The sequence below is a fragment of the Ylistrum balloti genome, unplaced genomic scaffold (assembly GCF_031769215.1).
Source record: "Ylistrum balloti isolate Yb309-2 unplaced genomic scaffold, AGI_CSIRO_Ybal_v1 Utg371086, whole genome shotgun sequence".
Classification (NCBI taxonomy): domain Eukaryota; kingdom Metazoa; phylum Mollusca; class Bivalvia; order Pectinida; family Pectinidae; genus Ylistrum; species Ylistrum balloti.
Window position 1 is genome coordinate 50,827 of NW_026782599.1, and position 21,226 is coordinate 72,052.

The 21,226-nt window shown below is 37.9% G+C and overlaps 1 protein-coding gene across 1 annotated transcript; it reads right to left on the reverse strand.

Annotated features, from left to right (window-relative positions):
* Positions 1-1,792: 1,792 nt before the first annotated feature.
* Positions 1,793-19,379, reverse strand: LOC132560600 (uncharacterized). Its single transcript, XM_060225263.1, has 5 exons — positions 19,315-19,379; positions 18,724-19,057; positions 9,867-9,996; positions 9,047-9,100; positions 1,793-2,211 (listed from the first exon to the last, which is right to left on the reverse strand). The coding sequence occupies exons 1-5, from the start codon at positions 19,377-19,379 to the stop codon at positions 1,793-1,795; spliced, it is 1,002 nt and encodes a 333-aa protein (XP_060081246.1).
* Positions 19,380-21,226: the final 1,847 nt, after the last annotated feature.

Genomic DNA, 21,226 nt, shown 5'->3' on the forward strand with positions numbered 1-21,226 from the left:
AAAAAAAAAACAGAAAATGATCGGCAGGTTATATTTTTTTAAAAGCCCAATCGAGGGCAATTCATCATTTTTTCCAGTTTAAAGGAGATGTTAAAAGGCTTTATCATATCTGGAACATTGGCATACTTTGTACGAATTTGAAAAAAAAACCAGCCGATTAAAACATGTTCCACTGTAAGAATGAAATGACGTGAATAACAAACAGGTGTATCTTCACTCGTGGAAGAAATGAATCCCTATGATAAGTATGACATGTTCGGAGACAAGAAGTAGCATCTTCTATCTTATGGCAATAAGAAAGACATTTTTCCTTTTATTTTGCTAAACTTTAGATAGTCTTTTATTAGTCTCTGGATGCCATCATTACTATCAATCATTTCTGAATGCAACAGAGAAAGTTCGTATAAGGTTTGTATCTGATGAAGTTTATTGTAAGTCTGAAAGAGTTACCAACAACTTCAACGTATCATGGAAACAACAGGAAGTTATCCGACTCTGTGTTAAAATTTAAGCAAACTAAGTTTTTGCATTTTTCGAATAGCGAAGTGAGTTTGAACACACAATTGCGTGTTTGTAACGATTATCATTAAATAAAAAATCGAGCTCCAAACTCATTACCTGTTTAAGCAGGGAATTACGAATCAGCGTCAGGAAGCAGAACGACAAGCTAGTCAAGTCGTTTCCTGTCCTTGGCCAGTTAGTTAGTGCATGATAAAAGTTGTGAAGGCTATTTTTGGAACTCTGTGAAGTGTGCTTTTCATGCACATGAAATTGTTGGTGACATGTTAAATCATGTAATGATAGGTCGCTTTGAACTGGTTTAATTATCGGCGGTGTGACAGCAGGTTTAGAGCTATGCTGAAAATTCAATGTCAAGATTATGAAGAGGTTGTTGAACTCGCTAAGTAATTGATGGAATCAGTTTGCTGTTTCGACATAATATAGATTGGGTTGAAAACTTGATCAAATGTAGAATTTTTTTAAACTTGCTTTAGTTGAAATGATATTGAAGGAATGGCTCATTAGATTCAACAGAAAAGACTATTTACAAATGTACTTAGTTGTGTTACCCATGTACTATAAAGCCGTGTTCGATAAAGGCGCGAATGCATTTCTTGGTGTGCTCCCAATCTGTGTAGGAATTGACTCACAAGATATAAAGTGCCTTGGAGCTGATTGATTTTGAGATTGAGCTGTAAAACTTTGTTTATGTTGTACAGGTTCAGGAGGTGTTGTATCCCAGCGAAAGACTCTGCCAGATGGTGTTTTGGATTTGGGCTGGATTGCTATCTCGTCAGACTGGTCATTGAATGTCTGGATTGAAACGTCTTTCATCTAAATGGTACATTTTGTACCAAGATGTTGATGTTGGCTTACCAATAGTGGGATAATTAGGGGGTTGTATTATCAAGGATAAAGGAAAACGATTGCTCCTTCCAAACAGGAGCATTTCGAGAGGAGGCCGCATGTTTACCGTGGAAGGTAATGCCAACAGTATTGCAGTCGTCATGTTCAGTATAACCCATGTGGTGACATATTTGTTTAATGTGTTTATTGTGGTATATCTATCATTAATATAAAAGTCATTTAACCGAGCTTTATCCCATACAATCCATACAAGAATTGGCTGTCTTAAGTGAAGCATGATGCTTCACCTCCACTCTTAGGCCACCACAATTAGAGATGCTCATATCATGAAATATCATATTTATGATTGTAATTAGTAATTAATCAGAAATAACCAACAGACACATGTAACTACAGAGACACTAACGCTTTTAATAATAAACATTTAATAAGCCTGTACGAGGAACCCGGAGAAGGAACTGTATTCGTCGCCATATATCTTGTATCCAGACGGGTCGACCGCGTGTTCCACCCAAACCATCTGTCCGGCCTGAAGCTGTACAACAACAAGCTTGCTCCCATTATCCGAACTGTAACCATTCGCAAAGCATTTACCTATGATTTGACCGTCCTTGACGATACTGGTGTGAAGATTTGACTCGCTTCCATGACACATAACAGTTACGGAGAAAGCATAAAGGCCAGTTATTGGAGCGGTGAAGTGACCATGTCTCGAGTCATAGCCATTGCCATCGTTGGAAATAATAGTGTCAAACATTATAGTTTGGCTATCACCAAGGGCAACGGTTGTGGATAATGAAGCGGAGAATCCGACACTCGCACGTGCAGCTCCATCGTCTGAAACTGAACATAATTAGCGATATACTTGCACGTGAGATTCAATGAATTTCGATTCTAGTTGGATTTCAGCAAGGAAAGGAGCAATGTCATATTCTATGAGTTTTATGTAACTGGCAATGGTTTTTCGTTATGTTGTAGAAATGACTCTTTAATCATAAGCCCTTTCGAGTTCTTCAAAATCCATGTTCTAGTAACTCCACATTTAACTAGCCCTGAGAATCGTGTAGACTGTAGACTCGCACTTACCAACCACACAATTACTTACGGCACACTTACAAACGACAACTTACCAAAGACAACTTACCAATTTCACACTTACCAACCAGCAACCACATATTTATCAACCACACACTTACCAACCACACACTTACTTACGGCACACTTACAAACCACAACTTACCAATTTCACACTTACCAACCACACACTCACCAACCACTCCCTCATCAATTACACATTATCAACCACACGCTTACCAACCAAATACCAAGCACATGTCAAGCAGAATAAGTACTCATTGTAATATCAAATATACATAAGAATCATTTAAATCGCTACCTTTAAAGCAAAAGCATTCAAGTTGAGATTGGATACTTATCTATTCCAACTTACAAACATCATTCAACTACCATTTAAAATTGTATAAAAAAAAACCTGTGAATTATACGTTTTAACACAATTTAGAGTAAGATAAAGTTGTGCAAAAAACAATCACTTATACTGCGTCATACAGCTGTTTCTCCACTGAATCTTTCTCCATTTAATCTTTATCTACGGATCACTGAAATAACACCTGATGTATGTAAATCAGCAATATCAAGCGTTTTAATAGCATTTCTGACTGAAATTGATGAGCATTTTGAAAGTATTTTTTTAATGTATTCTTTAAATTCATGATTACTACTTATACTTATGTAGTAGTAATTAATTTGTTAACTTATTATATACTATGTTAAGAGGACCAACTCCAATATAGATGAAAAAACTGAAATACCATTTTATAAACCTCTCAAAGTTAACCATGAACTTACCTATCAACATAGAAAATGCAGAATTGTTGATAAGTTATTATGCATATCCTTGGGTGGATGGTCGAAGTGTTTATACACATGGACTTTATGACCTGAATCCCTGGATTCTTGCATGGTAAATTATCAGTAAACCTGTATTTTTTCAACTTATTTATAATCTTATGAAAAATAATCTGACATAATTTAAAATCCTATGAAAAATAAGCTGACATAATGAACTACTTCACGTTCCACAATAAATTGGAGTTACCGCCCTTTACTTGTTATATCCTAATTTAATATATACAATATTTTACTCACTGGATTTGCTTGCAGATAAATGTAATGTATTTATGTATTAATTCTGGAAAGGACTGATATAGGCTCAGCCTGTTGTCCAATCCGTTTAACATATGGAATGTTAATAAAATTTTGTTGAAATTGAAATACAGCTGTTTCCTCCTTCTAGAACCTGTCAGTGATGCTAAGTACCTACGTTTTGAAACTTAGCTATTAGGAAAACCATAAGTGATGAAAAAAGTCAATATTTAGACAAGGATTATACGCTGTTAGTTTTATCTGCCTAATGGCCAATAAAGTGAAGCGCCATGCATCAAGAAAATAAGACACAGACAAAGACATTGCCACGGTCGTTTTCAGCAGCACTTGGAAGAAATGAAAATGTTGATTTCTGTGGTGGTTTGTTTCAACGGTGAAATTAAACAAATCCATTAAAGATTCGTCGACAAGGCAAATGGATTAAAAGAATTACCTCTTTTCTGATGACTTTCCTTGGGAACTTGGCATTGATCTGTAAAATTGAATATGTAAAGGTACAATGCATTACCTACAGCGTTTTAAAAACATAACTATCATAGTATGATGAGTCAATGGTTTCCATTTTTGTCCAACTATATGATAATAAAAAATTATTAAGACTTGTATAATACAATCGTTCACATTTTCACACAAAGCTGAAAGTTTAATTATGAAAATTTGAAGAAAAGATTGCAAAAATTATATAACTACATATTGTATTGTTTACTTCCTTGATTTTCAAGTTCAATTTCAACAAATGTTATTGATCTATAATCTTAAGGTAAGTCGCTTTGAAGTCAATCATGTTGTTCTATTTTTTGCTTTTCTTGAAATGGTCATCTTTTAATGAAAAGAACATATTTTGATCCATGGGATCAAGACAACAATGTGTGCGCTTAACAACATATCGACTGTCAATACTGATTTAAGTTATACTGTCAACAACTAGACATTTTGTTAAATTGTATGATGTAATAGTCATTGCGAAGATGGTAGTTTTTAAACTAATGTTAATTATTATTCCTTGTATATGATAATCCATTCAGGATTAGATGAATAATTAAATTCCAAATCAATTAATGAGTTGTAAACATAAGTGTATACTTTTGAAAATTGATACTTAACATAATGTTTTTTTTTCATTTTAAAGATACTTAAACGTAACAGCTCCATTTTGTAATGCTAATTTAAAGGTCATTAAGATTTACATAGATTCTAAATCTCAAACTCCTCAGTCGTTACAGTGGTCAATATCATGTATGTAACTAACACGTCACTGTGGTCAATATCAAGTATGTAACTAACACGTCACTGTGGTTAATATCAAGTATGTAACTAACACGTCACTGTGGTCAATATCATGTATGTAACTAACACGTCACTGTGGTCAATATCATGTATGTGACTAACACGTCACTGTGGTCAATATCATGTATGTGACTAACACGTCACTGTGGTATCAAATATGTGACTAACACGTCACTGTGGTCAATATCATGTATGTGACTAACACGTCACTGTGGTCAATATCAAGTATGTAAATAACACGTCACTGTGGTCAATATCATGTATGTAACTAACACGTCACTGTGGTCAATATCATGTATGTAACTAACACGTCACTGTGGTCAATATCAAGTATGTAACTAACACGTCACTGTGGTCAATATCATGTATGTGACTAACACGTCACTGTGGTCAATATCATGTATGTAACTAACACGTCACTGTGGTCAATATCATGTATGTAACTAACACGTCACTGTGGTCAATATCATGTATGTAACTAACACGTCACTGTGGTCCATATCATGTATGTGACTAACACGTCACTGTTGTCAATATCATGTATGTAACTAACACGTCACTGTGGTCAATATCAAGTATGTAACTAACACGTCACTGTGGTCAATATCAAGTATGTGACTAACACGTCACTGTGGTCAATATCATGTATGTAACTAACACGTCACTGTGGTCAATATCAAGTATGTAACTAACACGTCACTGTGGTCAATATCATGTATGTGACTAACACGTCACTGCGGTCAATATCAAGTATGTAACTAACACGTCACTGTGGTCCATATCATGTATGTGACTAACACGTCACTGTGGTCAATATCAAGTATGTGACTAACACGTCACTGTGGTCCATATCAAGTATGTGACTAACACGTCACTGTGGTCAATATCATGTATGTGACTAACACGTCACTGTGATCAATATCATGTATGTAACTAACACGTCACTGTGGTCAATATCATGTATGTAACTAACACGTCACTGTGGTCAATATCAAGTATGTAACTAACACGTCACTGTGGTCAATATCAAATATGTAACTAACACGTCACTGTGGTCAATATCATGTATGTGACTAACACGTCACTGTGGTCAATATCAAATATGTAACTAACACGTCACTGTGGTCAATATCAAATATGTAACTAACACGTCACTGTGGTTAATATCATGTATGTAACTAACACGTCACTGTGGTCAATATCAAGTATGTGACTAACACGTCACTGTGGTCAATATCATGTATGTGACTAACACGTCACTGTGGTCAATATCATGTATGTGACTAACACGTCACTGTGGTCAATATCATGTATGTAACTAACACGTCACTGTGGTCAATATCATGTATGTAACTAACACGTCACTGTGGTCAATATCATGTATGTGACTAACACGTCACTGTGGTCAATATCATGTATGTGACTAACACGTCACTGTGGTCAATATCATGTTTGTGACTAACACGTCACTGTGGTCAATATCAAATATGTAACTAACACGTCACTGTGTGACTAACACGTCACCATATCATGTATGTCACTGTGTCAATATCATGTATGTGACTAACACGTCACTGTGGTCCATATCATGTATGTATCTAACACGTCACTGTGGTCAATATCATGTATGTATCTAACACGTCACTGTGGTCAATATCATGTATGTAACTAACACGTCACTGTGGTCAATATCAAATATGTAACTAACACGTCACTGTGGTCCATGTCATGTATGTGACTAACACGTCACTGTGGTCAATATCAAGTATGTAACTAACACGTCACTGTGGTCAATATCAAGTATGTGACTAACACGTCACTGTGGTCAATATCATGTATGTGACTAACACGTCACTGTGGTCAATATCATGTATGTGACTAACACGTCACTGTGGTCAATATCATGTATGTAACTAACACGTCACTGTGGTCAATATCATGTATGTAACTAACACGTCACTGTGGTCAATATCATGTATGTAACTAACACGTTACTGTGGTCAATATCAAATATGTAACTAACACGTCACTGTGGTCAATATCATGTATGTGACTAACACGTCACTGTTGTCAATATCATGTATGTAACTAACACGTCACTGTGGTCAATATCATGTATGTAACTAACACGTCACTGTGGTCAATATCAAGTATGTAACTAACACGTCACTGTGGTCAATATCAAGTATGTAACTAACACGTCACTGTGGTCAATATCAAGTATGTGACTAACACGTCACTGTGGTCAATATCAAGTATGTGACTAACACGTCACTGTGGTCAATATCATGTATGTGACTAACACGTCACTGTGGTCAATATCATGTATGTGACTAACACGTCACTGTGGTCAATATCATGTTTGTGACAAACACGTCACTGTGGTCAATATCATGTATGTAACTAACACGTCACAGTGGTCAATATCATGTATGTAATTAACACGTCACTGTGGTCAATATCATGTATGTAACTAACACGTTACTGTGGTCAATATCAAATATGTAACTAACACGTCACTGTGGTCAATATCATGTATGTGACTAACACGTCACTGTGGTCAATATCAAGTATGTGACTAACACGTCACTGTGGTCAATATCAAGTATGTGACTAACACGTCACTGTGGTCAATATCATGTATGTGACTAACACGTCACTGTGGTCAATATCATGTATGTGACTAACACGTCACTGTGGTCAATATCATGTATGTGACTAACACGTCACTGTGGTCCATATCATGTATGTATCTAACACGTCACTGTGGTCAATATCATGTATGTAACTAACACGTCACTGTGGTCAATATCATGTATGTGACTAACACGTCACTGTGGTCAATATCATGTTTGTGACAAACACGTCACTGTGGTCAATATCATGTATGTAACTAACACGTCACAGTGGTCAATATCATGTATGTAACTAACACGTCACTGTGGTCAATATCATGTATGTAACTAACACGTTACTGTGGTCAATATCAAATATGTAACTAACACGTCACTGTGGTCCATATCATGTATGTGACTAACACGTCACTGTTGTCAATATCATGTATGTAACTAACACGTCACTGTGGTCAATATCAAGTATGTAACTAACACGTCACTGTATCAAGTATGTGACTAACACGTCACTGTGGTCAATATCATGTATGTGACTAACACGTCACTGTGGTCAATATCATGTATGTGACTAACACGTCACTGTGGTCAATATCATGTATGTGACTAACACGTCACTGTGGTCAATATCATGTATGTAACTAACACGTCACTGTGGTCAATATCATGTATGTGACTAACACGCCACTGTGGTCCATAACATGTATGTATCTAACACGTCACTGTGGTCAATATCATGTATGTGACTAACACGTCACTGTGGTCAATATCATGTATGTAACTAACACGTCACTGTGGTCAATATCAAGTATGTAACTAACACGTCACTGTGGTCAATATCAAGTATGTAACTAACACGTCACTGTGGTCAATATCATGTATGTGACTAACACGTCACTGTGGTCAATATCATGTATGTAACTAACACGTCACTGTGGTCAATATCAAGTATGTAACTAACACGTCACTGTGGTCAATATCATGTATGTAACTAACACGTCACTGTGGTCAATATCAAGTATGTAACTAACACGTCACTGTGGTCAATATCAAGTATGTGACTAACACGTCACTGTGGTCAATATCCCCCCCCCCCCCCGCCCCCCCCCCCCCCCCCCCAAAAAAAAAAAAAAAAAAAAAAAAAAAAAAAAAAAAAAAAAATAAAAAAAAAAAAAAAAAAAAAGAAAAAGAAAAAAGCAAAATTAAAAAAAAAAAAACCCACATACAAAAAAAAATTTAAATGCAATATACCGGTCAACTTACTACTGTATTATAGACACATTGGGGGTCTGTACACTATATAGCCCACTGCTTGTATTTTCAAAAATCTTTTTCCATATTGTTAGCAGTTTTTATGATTTAATCCGAAAGTGGTCTGAGTACCAAGTAACCCTTATGTATGCTTGTATCATGCCTCTCGTGTAAGTAATATATATTTCAAAGTTTGCTAGATTAGCAGACTTCATTAGTCACAATCCATTGCTAGATCGGGGAAAATTAAAATTTCTTTAACAGAAATACGTTGTAATGTAATTGATTATTTACCGATAAGAATTGGTAATAAATCAACGTACGTTTTAGCTCCAAGTTTTCCGTCTCAACCTCCTCGATTCGTCTCTCTAGATGTTCTGTAAAGTGATAAAGTAATTATAGAGTTATTGATGTAGGAATTTGTTTACAACCTTTTATAGGTATGTCTCCTTTTAACATTCGCCTCCGGTCAATAATTTCTTCCGGCATCACAAATTGTCCGTAATTGATAAACACATTGATGTAATGATCAATATTTGCTCATTTAGGCTGACAGTGGAATAATGCTTATCATTCTTTAATTAATTACTATTGTAACATGTGCCCGAAACATTCTTTGATCTAAAAGAAAGGTGTTTTAAACTAAATTGAACCAGCATTTTGTCTGTGTTTGATATTTAGCCGCTTTGATAATGTAAACTGTCGAAACCGAAGACCAGTGTTTCCAAATTGCGCGTAATAGCATTTGTAATCTGTCCATTGTATGTACTTGTGTATGAAGGTCTGTTCAAATTCAGGGATATATTCTATGGGTATTATAGATATAAATGATACTCATTTCATTTTGTATTGATACACTTGGAAACATGTAGAATTGTTTTGAGTTTGGTTGTGTGGTAGGAAGTAAAAGGCCTTACCAATCGTTTTGAGTTTGGTTGTGTGGTAGGAAGTGAAATGCCTTACCAATAGTTTTGAGTTGTTGTGTGGTAGGAGGTGAAAGGCCTTACCAATTGTTTTAAGTTTGGTTGTAAGGTAGGAAGTGAAAGACCTTATCAATAGTTTTGAGTTGGTTGTGTGATAGAAGTGAAAGGCGTTACCAATAGTTTTGAGTTTGGTTGTGTGATAGGAAGTGAAAGGCCTTACCAATCGTTTGCTGCTGACTCTGGAAGGCGACCAACAGTGTCTGAACCTGTTCCTGAAGAGATAAGAAAGATTCCGGAGTAATGTCCGTATCACTTGTAATTGGTACAGCAACAATGCACAGACAGAGTAACTGTAAAATAACGGAGGACATGATGTTTGCTTGTTCTACTCCTATCACCTAGGTAGAACCTAGCTTTGTCATAGAGATAAGGTCCGGCATTATCAAGTTAACGTTGAACCAATGTAGGTCATAATTTGCATTCTATGGAAATAGTTCAGGTAAATCGTAATACACAGTGTAGGTTCGATTATTATTCCAACTGATATGAACTTTAAATTTCGTGAAAATCATCATGAAGCAGAAGACGCTTGCCCTGCCGGAACATTCAGGGGTTTCAGCGTAAATCTTTCATTTGTTCATATATTGCCCTGATTTATTGAATATGAATTCGTATTATGATTATGTAGACATGTTGGTATCTTGTTGTTGCTTGCACTAATTATATCGTAAGTCTAAACAAAATTTGTTAAGAAGTCATCTTTCACAATACCGCGAAAATTATTTTGTTGCAATGTAAGATTTCATAATTTACTTTCAGATTACAATATACAGTATCGTCAAATTTAATAGATAACTACAGAAATTAGGAAAAAGATAAAAGAACCTGTGAGCAAGGCTGACTCGAGTGTAAAATCGTAGAGCTGGTAAGTTTACAATGCAATAATGGTCAATAATTGTTTTGTCATTTATAGACAGTCACACTTTGTTCCCATAGGAATGCCAATAGTCGGTTGGAAGATCTTACCAGCAAACTCGACGAAGAAATTGCCAATCAGTTGATAGCATGTTGGTGTTTTTGTTGATTTTTTATGATTCAAATTCAATTCAAGACTCAGGGGTATATCATTGTATATATTACATTCAGAAAAATAATGTCAAGCAGTTTCGAAAGCTTGGTTACACTCGCGCATTGGAGAGTATCTATCATAATTTTCATCCTGAAAAAGAAAATGACGCGAGTCGACTATGGGAACATTTCAGAGTGACAATCAGGGAGAAATAATTACATATCTGTATCGACATAGATCTTGTCACGTCCGTCACTCTCAACGTCAAACTGACCGTCATCCTATTAACTAGATGTCATTAATGGCTGGACGGACAGTAATTTAGACTGACCAGTAAATATGTTATCAGTTCTTGTTGTAATTTCGCTTGCCTGATTACATTAGATCAACACCGGACATTCTCAGTGTTTACACGGTCCTTTTAACGACAGGTTCAATTCTTTATCAATTCCTCATTCCGTGTTAGCGATTTATTAGGTTAAAACCCTCTTCACAAGCCGGGAGGAAGACGAAATGCAAATAAATCTGCCATCAGACGTGTAAACAACACACGAGTCGAATCTGAAAGAAATGAAACTTGAACAAAATACAAAAGCGGAATCATTGCCGGAATATGCCAGGAAAACTATGACGTCATGTTATTCTATCAATTATGGACGTACATTTACCAAAGTCGCTGTAAGGAAATCCCATGGAGCCGACGGGAACAGTATCTAGTTATAAAAATATTGCCTCTTGATTTCTAGGTTGGGACTTTATACCCGACAGAGTAAAAGAGGCATATAAAGCAATATATCATAGCGGCCTCAACATATCTGCTTTATATCTACATCATAATCTAACATTATTAGGTTCTACAGCGAAATTAGTTTTGGTGCCCATCGGTAAAGCTTAAACAGTAGAGGTCACCCTTGTCCACTTTTAAGTTTGTGATTTAGTCAGAAATTCAAATATCACGGAGTGAGGGTATATATAATCTCCTGTTCACCTAACTATCGTTCCTAATCATAATTTACGTATTGCGAACATTTCATTATATCTGATTGATAAAGAGTACGTTTGGAAGGTAAAACTGTTACAGGGGTAAATAGATCCGCCTGAATTGCTTTGTCACAATGTCTGGTTTAGCCGATATCACTGCTATGTCAGTCTATTAGAAACATCCTTTGTCACAATGTCTGGTTTAGCCGATATCACTGCTATGTCAGTCTATTAGAAACATCCTTTGTCACAATGTCTGGTTTAGCCGATATCACTGCTATGTCACAATTTCTGGTTTAGCCGATATCACTGCTATGTCAGTCTATTAGAAACATCCTTTGTCACAATTTCTGGTTTAGCCGATATCACTGCTATGTCAGTCTATTAGAAACATCCTTTGTCACAATTTCTGGTTTAGCCGATATCACTGCTATGTCAGTCTATTAGAAACATCCTTTGTCACAATGTCTGGTTTAGCCGATATCACTGCTATGTCAGTCTATTAGAAACATCCTTTGACACAATTTAATTATGTTCCTACTAGAACATCCCATTAAGCCTTAGTCCGTTTTCATAGGTCATTCCTTTACAATAATTTTAAGTATCGGAATTTGGCGGCAGTCCGTATGCTCTAGTATTGTTAGTAAGAGGTTTGGCTGTAACTGTGATTCAGCTTGCTGCCTTGATCTGATACACAACAGAGAAACGTTCCCAATTCTCCAGTAGCTCGGAGCACGTTGTCGTTCAATGTATTGATCGACTAGCAACTCAAGCGTCTGAGAGAAACTGAACTATTGCGGGAAAGAATGATCATGCCATGCATAATAGATGCTTGGAAGGCCTAGTGGAATCCCGTCAACATTGCAGTGTACCCGTGACACGCATTCAACTAAATGCAATAGTGAGTTTATTAACTCTACACACATAAATGGACTGATTATAAACACAGGACAGTCCGGTAAACCAATAAGCGATCCTACTGGACAGCGGTGATGCATACATGGCAATGAAGCCATGATCCCAGGAGCAGGACAGTGCCGGATTATCATACAGTCATAAAGGTATGTTACATGCCTATATCTAATAGTAATTTCATTTCCGTCCATGTTGATGTACACAATTTCATCCTTATGTAATATTTAGGTGTTGACATGACATCCTGGTTAACTATTGTAGTCAAAGCTCAGCTGAACTGATACAAACCGCGCACGTTACAGTGTCGGCTGAAACAGACTAACATATTGCTTGCTTTCGCAGTGTAACTTGCAATAATTGTGTTTAAATGTGCTGTGTTAATCATGAAATATATTTTCAGCAGTATAAACAACATTTGCTTTGTAGCGCTTTATTTATGAGCTGATGTGTATCACACTAAACGCACTCCATTCACAGGAAATGTTTGGTCTGAACTATAATACCGAACATAAAACTGGTCCATCGACAAACGAGGATGTGAGTGACCGCAAAGTACGGTATTTCAGCGAGTAGTAGTTGCTAATCAAACAGACATTTAATAATGCATATACCAAACAATAACGGTAATATTGATCACAGGTCGTTGCATATTCATCCAAAATGAATTCTGCTTACACTGGTTCTGAATAACTCCCGACTTCTGTTTTCTCTAAATCTATTACAAATGTATTTTTATATATAATCTTCTTGCGGGTAATCACCAAAACCAGCGCCGCAGATATTGACCAGGCGAACCTTAATTAAATTATCCATGTTGTAAATGAGATGGAATTCTATACAAATATCAAAGTCGTATGAATAAATGTTATAAATAATGGTACAACACAGGATGTCCTTGAAACTTCAATGTGTAACAGATTTATCACTCGTGTTCCTTTCTTTACCGAAACCTACACATCCTCGTGTAAATGAAATAAAATCCTCATTTCAAACAATTTCCGTTAAAATGCATATTGCATATGTATAACCCAACAATTGTGATGAACGCGCACAGGTTCTGGACAGAGAAATTACATCAAACCAGTACCAACAAGGTCCAGTACAGTGACGTAGTCACCATACAAGTACCAACAAGGTCCAGTACAGTGTGACGTAGTCATCACACCAGTACAGTGACGTAGTCATCACATCAGTACCAACAAGGTCCAGTACAGTGGAACATCACACCAGTACCAACAAGGTCCAGTACAGTGGAACATCACACCAGTACCAACAAGGTCCAGTACAGTGACGTAGTCATCACACCAGTACCAACAAGGTTCAGTACAGTGACGTAGTCATCACACCAGTACCAACAAGGTCCAGTATAGAAGAACATCACACCAGTACCAACAAGGTCCAGTACAGTGACGTAGTCATCACACCAGTACCAACAAGGTCCAGTACAGTGACGTAGTCATCACACCAGTACCAACAAGGTCCAGTATAGAGGAACATCACACCAGTACCAACAAGGTCCAGTACAGTGACGTAGTCATCACATCAGTACCAACAAGGTCCAGTACAGTGGAACATCACATTAGTACCAACAAGGTCCAGTACAGAGGAACATCACACCAGTACCAACAAGGTCCAGTACAGTGACGTAGTCATCACACCAGTACCAACAAGGTCCAGAACAGTGACGTAGCCACCACACCAGTACCAACAAGGTCTAGTACAGTGGAACATCACATCAGTACCAACAAGGTCCAGTACAGTGGAACATCACACCAGTACCAACAAGGTCCAGTACAGTGGAACATCACACCAGTACCAACAAGGTCCAGTACAGTGACGTAGCCATCGCACCAGTACCAACAAGGTCCAATACAGTGACGTAGTCATCACACCAGTACCAATACGGTCCAGTACAGAGGAACATCTCACCAGTACCAACAAGATCCAGTACAGTGACGTAGTCATCACATCAGTACCAACAAGGTCCAGTACAGTGGAACATCACACCAGTACCAACAAGGTCCAGTACAGTGACGTAGTCATCACACCACTACCAACAAGGTCCAGTACAGTGACGTAGTCATCACACCAGTACCAACAAGGTCCAGTATAGAGGAACATCACACCAGTACCAACAAGGTCCAGTACAGTGACGTAGTCATCACATCAGTACCAACAAGGTCCAGTACAGTGGAACATCACACCAGTACCAACAAGGTCCAGTACAGAGGAACATCACACCAGTACCAACAAGGTCCAGTACAGTGACGTAGTCATCACACCAGTATCAACAAGGTCCAGTACAGTGACGTAGCCACCACACCAGTACCAACAAGGTCTAGTACAGTGGAACATCACATCAGTACCAACAAGGTCCAGTACAGTGGAACATCACACCAGTACCAACAAGGTCCAGTACAGTGGAACATCACACCAGTACCAACAAGGTCCAGTACAGTGACGTAGCCACCGCACCAGTACCAACAAGGTCCAATACAGTGACGTAGTTATCACACCAGTACCAATACGGTCCAGTACAGAGGAACATCACACCAGTACCAACAAGATCCAGTACAGTGACGTAGTCATCACATCAGTACCAACAAGGTCCAGTACAGTGACGTAGTCATTACACCAGTACCAACAAGGTCCAGAACAGTGACGTAGCCACCACACCAGTACCAACAAGGTCCAGAACAGTGACGTAGCCACCACACCAGTACCAACAAGGTCCAGTACAGTGACGTAGCCACCACATCAGTACCAACAAGGTCCAGTACAGTGGATCATCACACCAGTACCAACAAGGTCCAGTACAGTGGATCATCACACCAGTACCAACAAGGTCCAGTACAGTGACGTAGTCATCACACCAGTACCAACAAGGTTCAGTACAGTGACGTAGTCATCACACCAGTACCAACAAGGTCCAGTACAGTGGATCATCACACCAGTACCAACAAGGTATGAAACGGTATGAAATGTACGACAATGCATACCATGAAAATAAAATTGATAAAAATATCCTTACACACACGTGCGTTCTGTTTCAAGATTCTGCCTAAATAGCAAACAACTGAACCCTTGGAGTAGTAAACAACAAAAAGACTGATTTAAACTCCCTCGTTCCTGAGAAGTTCCTTGATGTTATACTTTGTATATCAATGACTGATCGTTAACGTAACAGAGGTGATCAATTTTCCTTCATGTTTTTATAAGGAATCAAACCTATTACCTTTGGCCTAGTTAATTCTTAGCTTAATTCCTCATAGACGGTATGAACGGACAGAGGTGTAGTGGGGTTACATATTGATCCTCTTGAAGATTTCCAGGAGTAACTGCGTTTGGTTGTTGTTGTTTTTGTTCTCTGATACCTTCGCCGATATCTCCCGAATACCTCCCGAATGTCTCCCGAATGTCTCCCAATTAACAACGATGTCTGTAATATAACAGATTCCTGTATCATCTATACATCAGCAATGATCGATCCTTTTCCGTACTTTACAAACGTCTAGTGAACAAGACCAAGGGAACTTCCCCTTGTAAGTGGTAAGTGTTGTACTCCTATCACCTGGAGATAAATATACCTCATAACAAAGAGGATTTCATCGATGTGCGCCATCAGAGGTAAAATCAGTTACAGAACTAGGTCACTTCCACAAGAATTATTGATACATGTCAGCGTAGCCGGATTGTTTCTGGATACTTTCTTTCCAGTTGTCAATTGTTTGACTGACACACCCCATTTCTCAATATTTGTTCGTAAAAGTGCGCTAACACAATCCCGATTTCCTTCGTTTTAGATGTCTACCATATGTATACAGTAGGTTTTGACGTTCGACTTACACAGTATCTTTATCCATCGTCTAATGAGAAGAAAATTAACAAAGTCTAAAATACAAACAGATCACACAAATAATCTACCAAGTAGTATGTCCGTATACTACTATCCATGCGTTCTTAATTCACTCCAACGTTCTGAGTGTTTATATGCAAATAATTCTCAGCTCCTTTGTTTCTTTCAACGTGAAATCTCACAACCAGGACATCTCATCACGTCACATGATACAGAGGAAAGATCACGTAACTGAATAAATGTGTTATATCACAATGTTCTGTTTACGGGGCAGCATATTCCAATTCTCACGACTTATCTTCACGGCAAATATTGTGTTAAACTAAGGAAGCATTAGTTTACTTTTATCAGTGTACATGTTAGGATATGTTTTAGTGATATTCAGTGTACATGTAAGGATATGTTTTAGTGGTCATCAGTGTACATGTAAGGATATGTTTTAGTGGTCATCAGTGTACATGTAAGGATATGTTTTAGTGGTCATCAGTGTACATGTAAGGATATGTTTTAGTGGTCATCAGTGTACATGTAAGGATATGTTTTAACGACCATCAGTGTACATGTAAGGATATGTTTTAGTGGTCATCAGTGTACATGTAAGGATATGTTTTAGTGATATTCAGTGTACATGTAAGGATATGTTTTAGTGGTCATCAGTGTACATGTAAGGATATGTTTTAGTGGTCATCAGTGTACATGTAAGGATATGTTTTAGTGGTCATCAGTGTACATGTAAGGATATGTTTTAGTGGTCATCAGTGTACATGTTAGGATATGTTTTAGTGGTCATCAGTGAACATGTAAGGATATGTTTTAGTGGTCATCAGTGTACATGTAAGGATATGTTTTAATGGTCATCAGTGTACATGTAAAGATATGTTTTAGTGGTCATCAGTGTACATGTAAGGATATGTTTTAGTGGTCATCAGTGTACACGTAAAGGTATGTTTTAGTGGTCATCAGTGTACATGTAAGGATATGTTTTAATGGTCATCAGTGTACATGTAAGGATATGTTTTAGTGGTCATCAGTGAACATGTAAGGATATGTTTTAGTGGTCATCAGTGAACATGTAAGGATATGTTTTAGTGGTCATCAGTGTACATGTAAGGATATGTTTTAGTGGTCATCAGTGTACATGTAAGGATATGTTTTAGTGGTCATCAGTGTACATGTAAAGACGTGTTATAATATTTGATAGTATGCATTTATTATCTATCAATGTTGATAATTACTATCCTGTTAACAGTATGATAATACTGTACATACATATCGGACACTTTAATAGTTTCAAATTTTACATGTATTGAGTGTGATATTGTTGGCTATTTTATTCCACATCTCTGCTGTATGTTTTCTTTATTGACGTCAAGCTGCAGAAAGGTTCATGCAGTTTTCACGTCGCTATAGAAACAATTCTAGCTTTCAATCAATTACAGTCATTATACAATATACAACAGGTGGTAAACACTGATAACATGGTAAACATGCTATTTTTCTATTTCAAATGAAATGAGTTTGAGGTAGTTAGCCTATTTTTTTTATTTAGCGAATATTCTAGCAAAAATACTTTCCGGCTAAAACCTTATATTAAATAAAAACGAATAAGGTGATGTAAAACTGGAATATTTCATTACTTATCAAGGAAACATTTAAAATCATTCTGTATGTCTTTATATAAAAAGTGATTAAAATGAAGTTTGTTTGCAAAGCGTTTCCAATTTCACAACCAGTGCATTTTGAGGTCTTCAACCGGGTTTTCACATATAAGAAAAAAAATATTGCAACAAGATTTTAGAGACATATGCATCATTTTGTTTCCGTCTGAAAATTTTGGTCTGACGCAATCTGAAATGCCGCATTAGCAAATTCTGTTAAAATTGTCAAGTTTCTTATTCGTAAACAAGAGCACCTGTCAATAGCAGGCTTTCTTGCTATCCATCAGAATCACAGCTTTATTCGTAGGAATTGTCATTTCGGAATATTTAATGTGTTTGTACTGATGGGGTGTCACATTTGACTGGGGGAAGTAACCTTTTTGTGGTGAAAGGTATCTTAAAGTTATACAGAACAGCTGTTAAATACCTCAACAAACCAACCTGTATAGGAATTATGTAAATAGATATGTAAAGATTCTTTATACACAACCAGGAATTTTAATATGTGACGTTTCGGTGACCAGTACGATCCGTACGCTGTCACCTTCCTCAGACAAATGGGAATAGTAAAACCCTTCGGCTACGCTTATTTTATTACTTGGTCATAGATGTGCGAGAGTCTATGAGCCCCCTCGTCTCGGTTCAGAACTGCCCCGCTGCGGCGTATCCAGATGGCTTCTTTGATCTGTCGCTTCAGAAGATGGTTCTCCCTATCGAGCACCTTTGAGTTTTCCCAGTCAATCACATGGTTTTCCTGCATGGCATGGTAAGTGATTGCCGATTTGTTTATCTGGGACTCCGACTGCTTCCTCTCTGATCGGGTGAACTTCTTTTCCTCTTGTCTTTCGGTGTCTTTCCGGTGCTCCCCAAGGCGAAACCCGAATCGCCTTCCAGTCTCTCCAATATATGACGCGTCACAGACTCTCGCACATCTATGACCAAGTAATAAAATAAGCGTAGCCGAATGGTTTTACTATTCGCTAACAGTCATTTCGGCACTTGTCAGCATGTCCGAAATCGACGCTATTCCACGACAACTCGTACACATATCACACCTTTGTGTACATGCTTTACTGGTCATTTGTCTGAGGAAGGTGACAGCGTACGGATCGTACTGGTCACCGAAACGTCACATATTAAAATTCCTGGTTGTGTATAAAGAATCTTTACATAATCCTTACTTTCCAACCTGACGAAAATGTTCAGTATTAGGGAAATAGTTGATTTCATTGCAATAAAGAATGAAGGTGGCATCATAACTGTCCTAAGTCTAGTGGTTGGCAAAAATACACAAATACTCTAAAAATGATGTATCCTCATGTTTTACTCTCACATCTATATGTATTTCTAGCAATTAAAACAAGTTTTTAATTCAATCCGTTCAGGGTCCCCAGTGTCTTCCACCAGCCTAGTAATTTAGATGTTTCAATTCCCAAAAGATTATATACCAGCGTGGTGATCTAGGAAATTCCCAGTCCCTTTAGACTATCTACCCTCCAAATGATTTAGGCCATTCTCAGTCCCTACAGACTATCTACCGTCCAAATGATTTAGGCCATTCTCAGTCCCTACAGACTAACTACCGTCCAAATGATTTAGGCCATTCTCAGTCCCTACAGACTTACTACCGTCCAAATGATTTAGGCCATTCTCAGTCCCTACAGACCATCTACCGTCCAAATGATTTAGGCCATTCTCAGTCCCTACAGACTATCTACTTCCAAATGATTTAGGCCATTCTCAGTCCCTACAGACTATCTACCGTCCAAATGATTTAGGCCATTCTCAGTCCCTACAGACTATCTACCGTCCAAATGATTTAGGCCATTCTCAGTCCCTACAGACCATCTACCGTCCAAATGATTTAGGCCATTCTCAGTTCCTACAGACTAACTACCGTACAGACTATCTACCCAAATGATTTAGGCCATTCTCAGTCCCTACAGACTATCTACCCTCCAAATGATTTAGGCCATTCTCAGTCCCTACAGACTATCTACCGTCCAAATGATTTAGGCCATTCTCAGTCCCTACAGACTATCTACCCTCCAAATGATTTAGGCCATTCTCAGTCCCTACAGACTATCTACCGTCCAAATGATTTAGGCCATTCTCAGTTCCTACAGACCATCTACCGTCCAAATGATTTAGGCCATTCTCAGTCCCTACAGATTATCTACCGTCCAAATGATTTAGGCCATTCTCAGTCCCTACAGACCATCTACCGTCCAAATGATTTAGGCCATTCTCAGTCCCTACAGACCATCTACCGTCCAAATGATTTAGGCCATTCCCAGTCCCTACAGACTATCTACCGTCCAAATGATTTAGGCCATTCTCAGTCCCTACAGACTATCTACCCTCCAAATGATTTAGGCCATTCTTAGTCCCTACAGATTATCTACCGTCCAAATGATTTAGGCCATTCTCAGTCCCTACAGACTATCTACCGTCCAAATGATTTAGGCCATTCTCAGTCCCTACAGACCATCTACCGTCCAAATGATTTAGGCCATTCCAAGTCCCTACAGACTATCTACCGTCCAAATGATTTAGGCCATTCCCAGTCACTACAGACTATCTACCGTCCAAATGATTTAGGCCATTCTCAGTCCCTACAGACTATCTACCGTCCAAATGATTTAGGCCATTCTCAGTCCCTACAGACCATCTACCGTCCAAATGATTTAGGCCATTCTCAGTCCCTACAGACTTTCTACCAATGTAATGATTCAATTCCCTGTCCCAAGAGACTGCCTATCAGCCTAGTTGTTTAGACAGTTCCTACTCCTCTTCTACCGTCTATAGACATAAAATTTGGACAGCCACTGAATCGCCATACCCTAGAAACCGTTGCTAGACACATGGATTGGACAAAATAACATTTATCCCTAGCGACTCTCTGATTCTTTATACAATCCCAATTTCCTAGCCCCTAGAGACTGTGTATAGACATATGTTTTGGGTTGTTCTGTTACTCTGATCGTCTGAAGATAATGCTTTCTTGCCGTTTATGCAATCAGAGTCCCTATAGACTTTTAGCAAGCTTTGTAATTTGACCTGCCTTCCTCACCCTCAACCTTAGATATTTCACATCATTG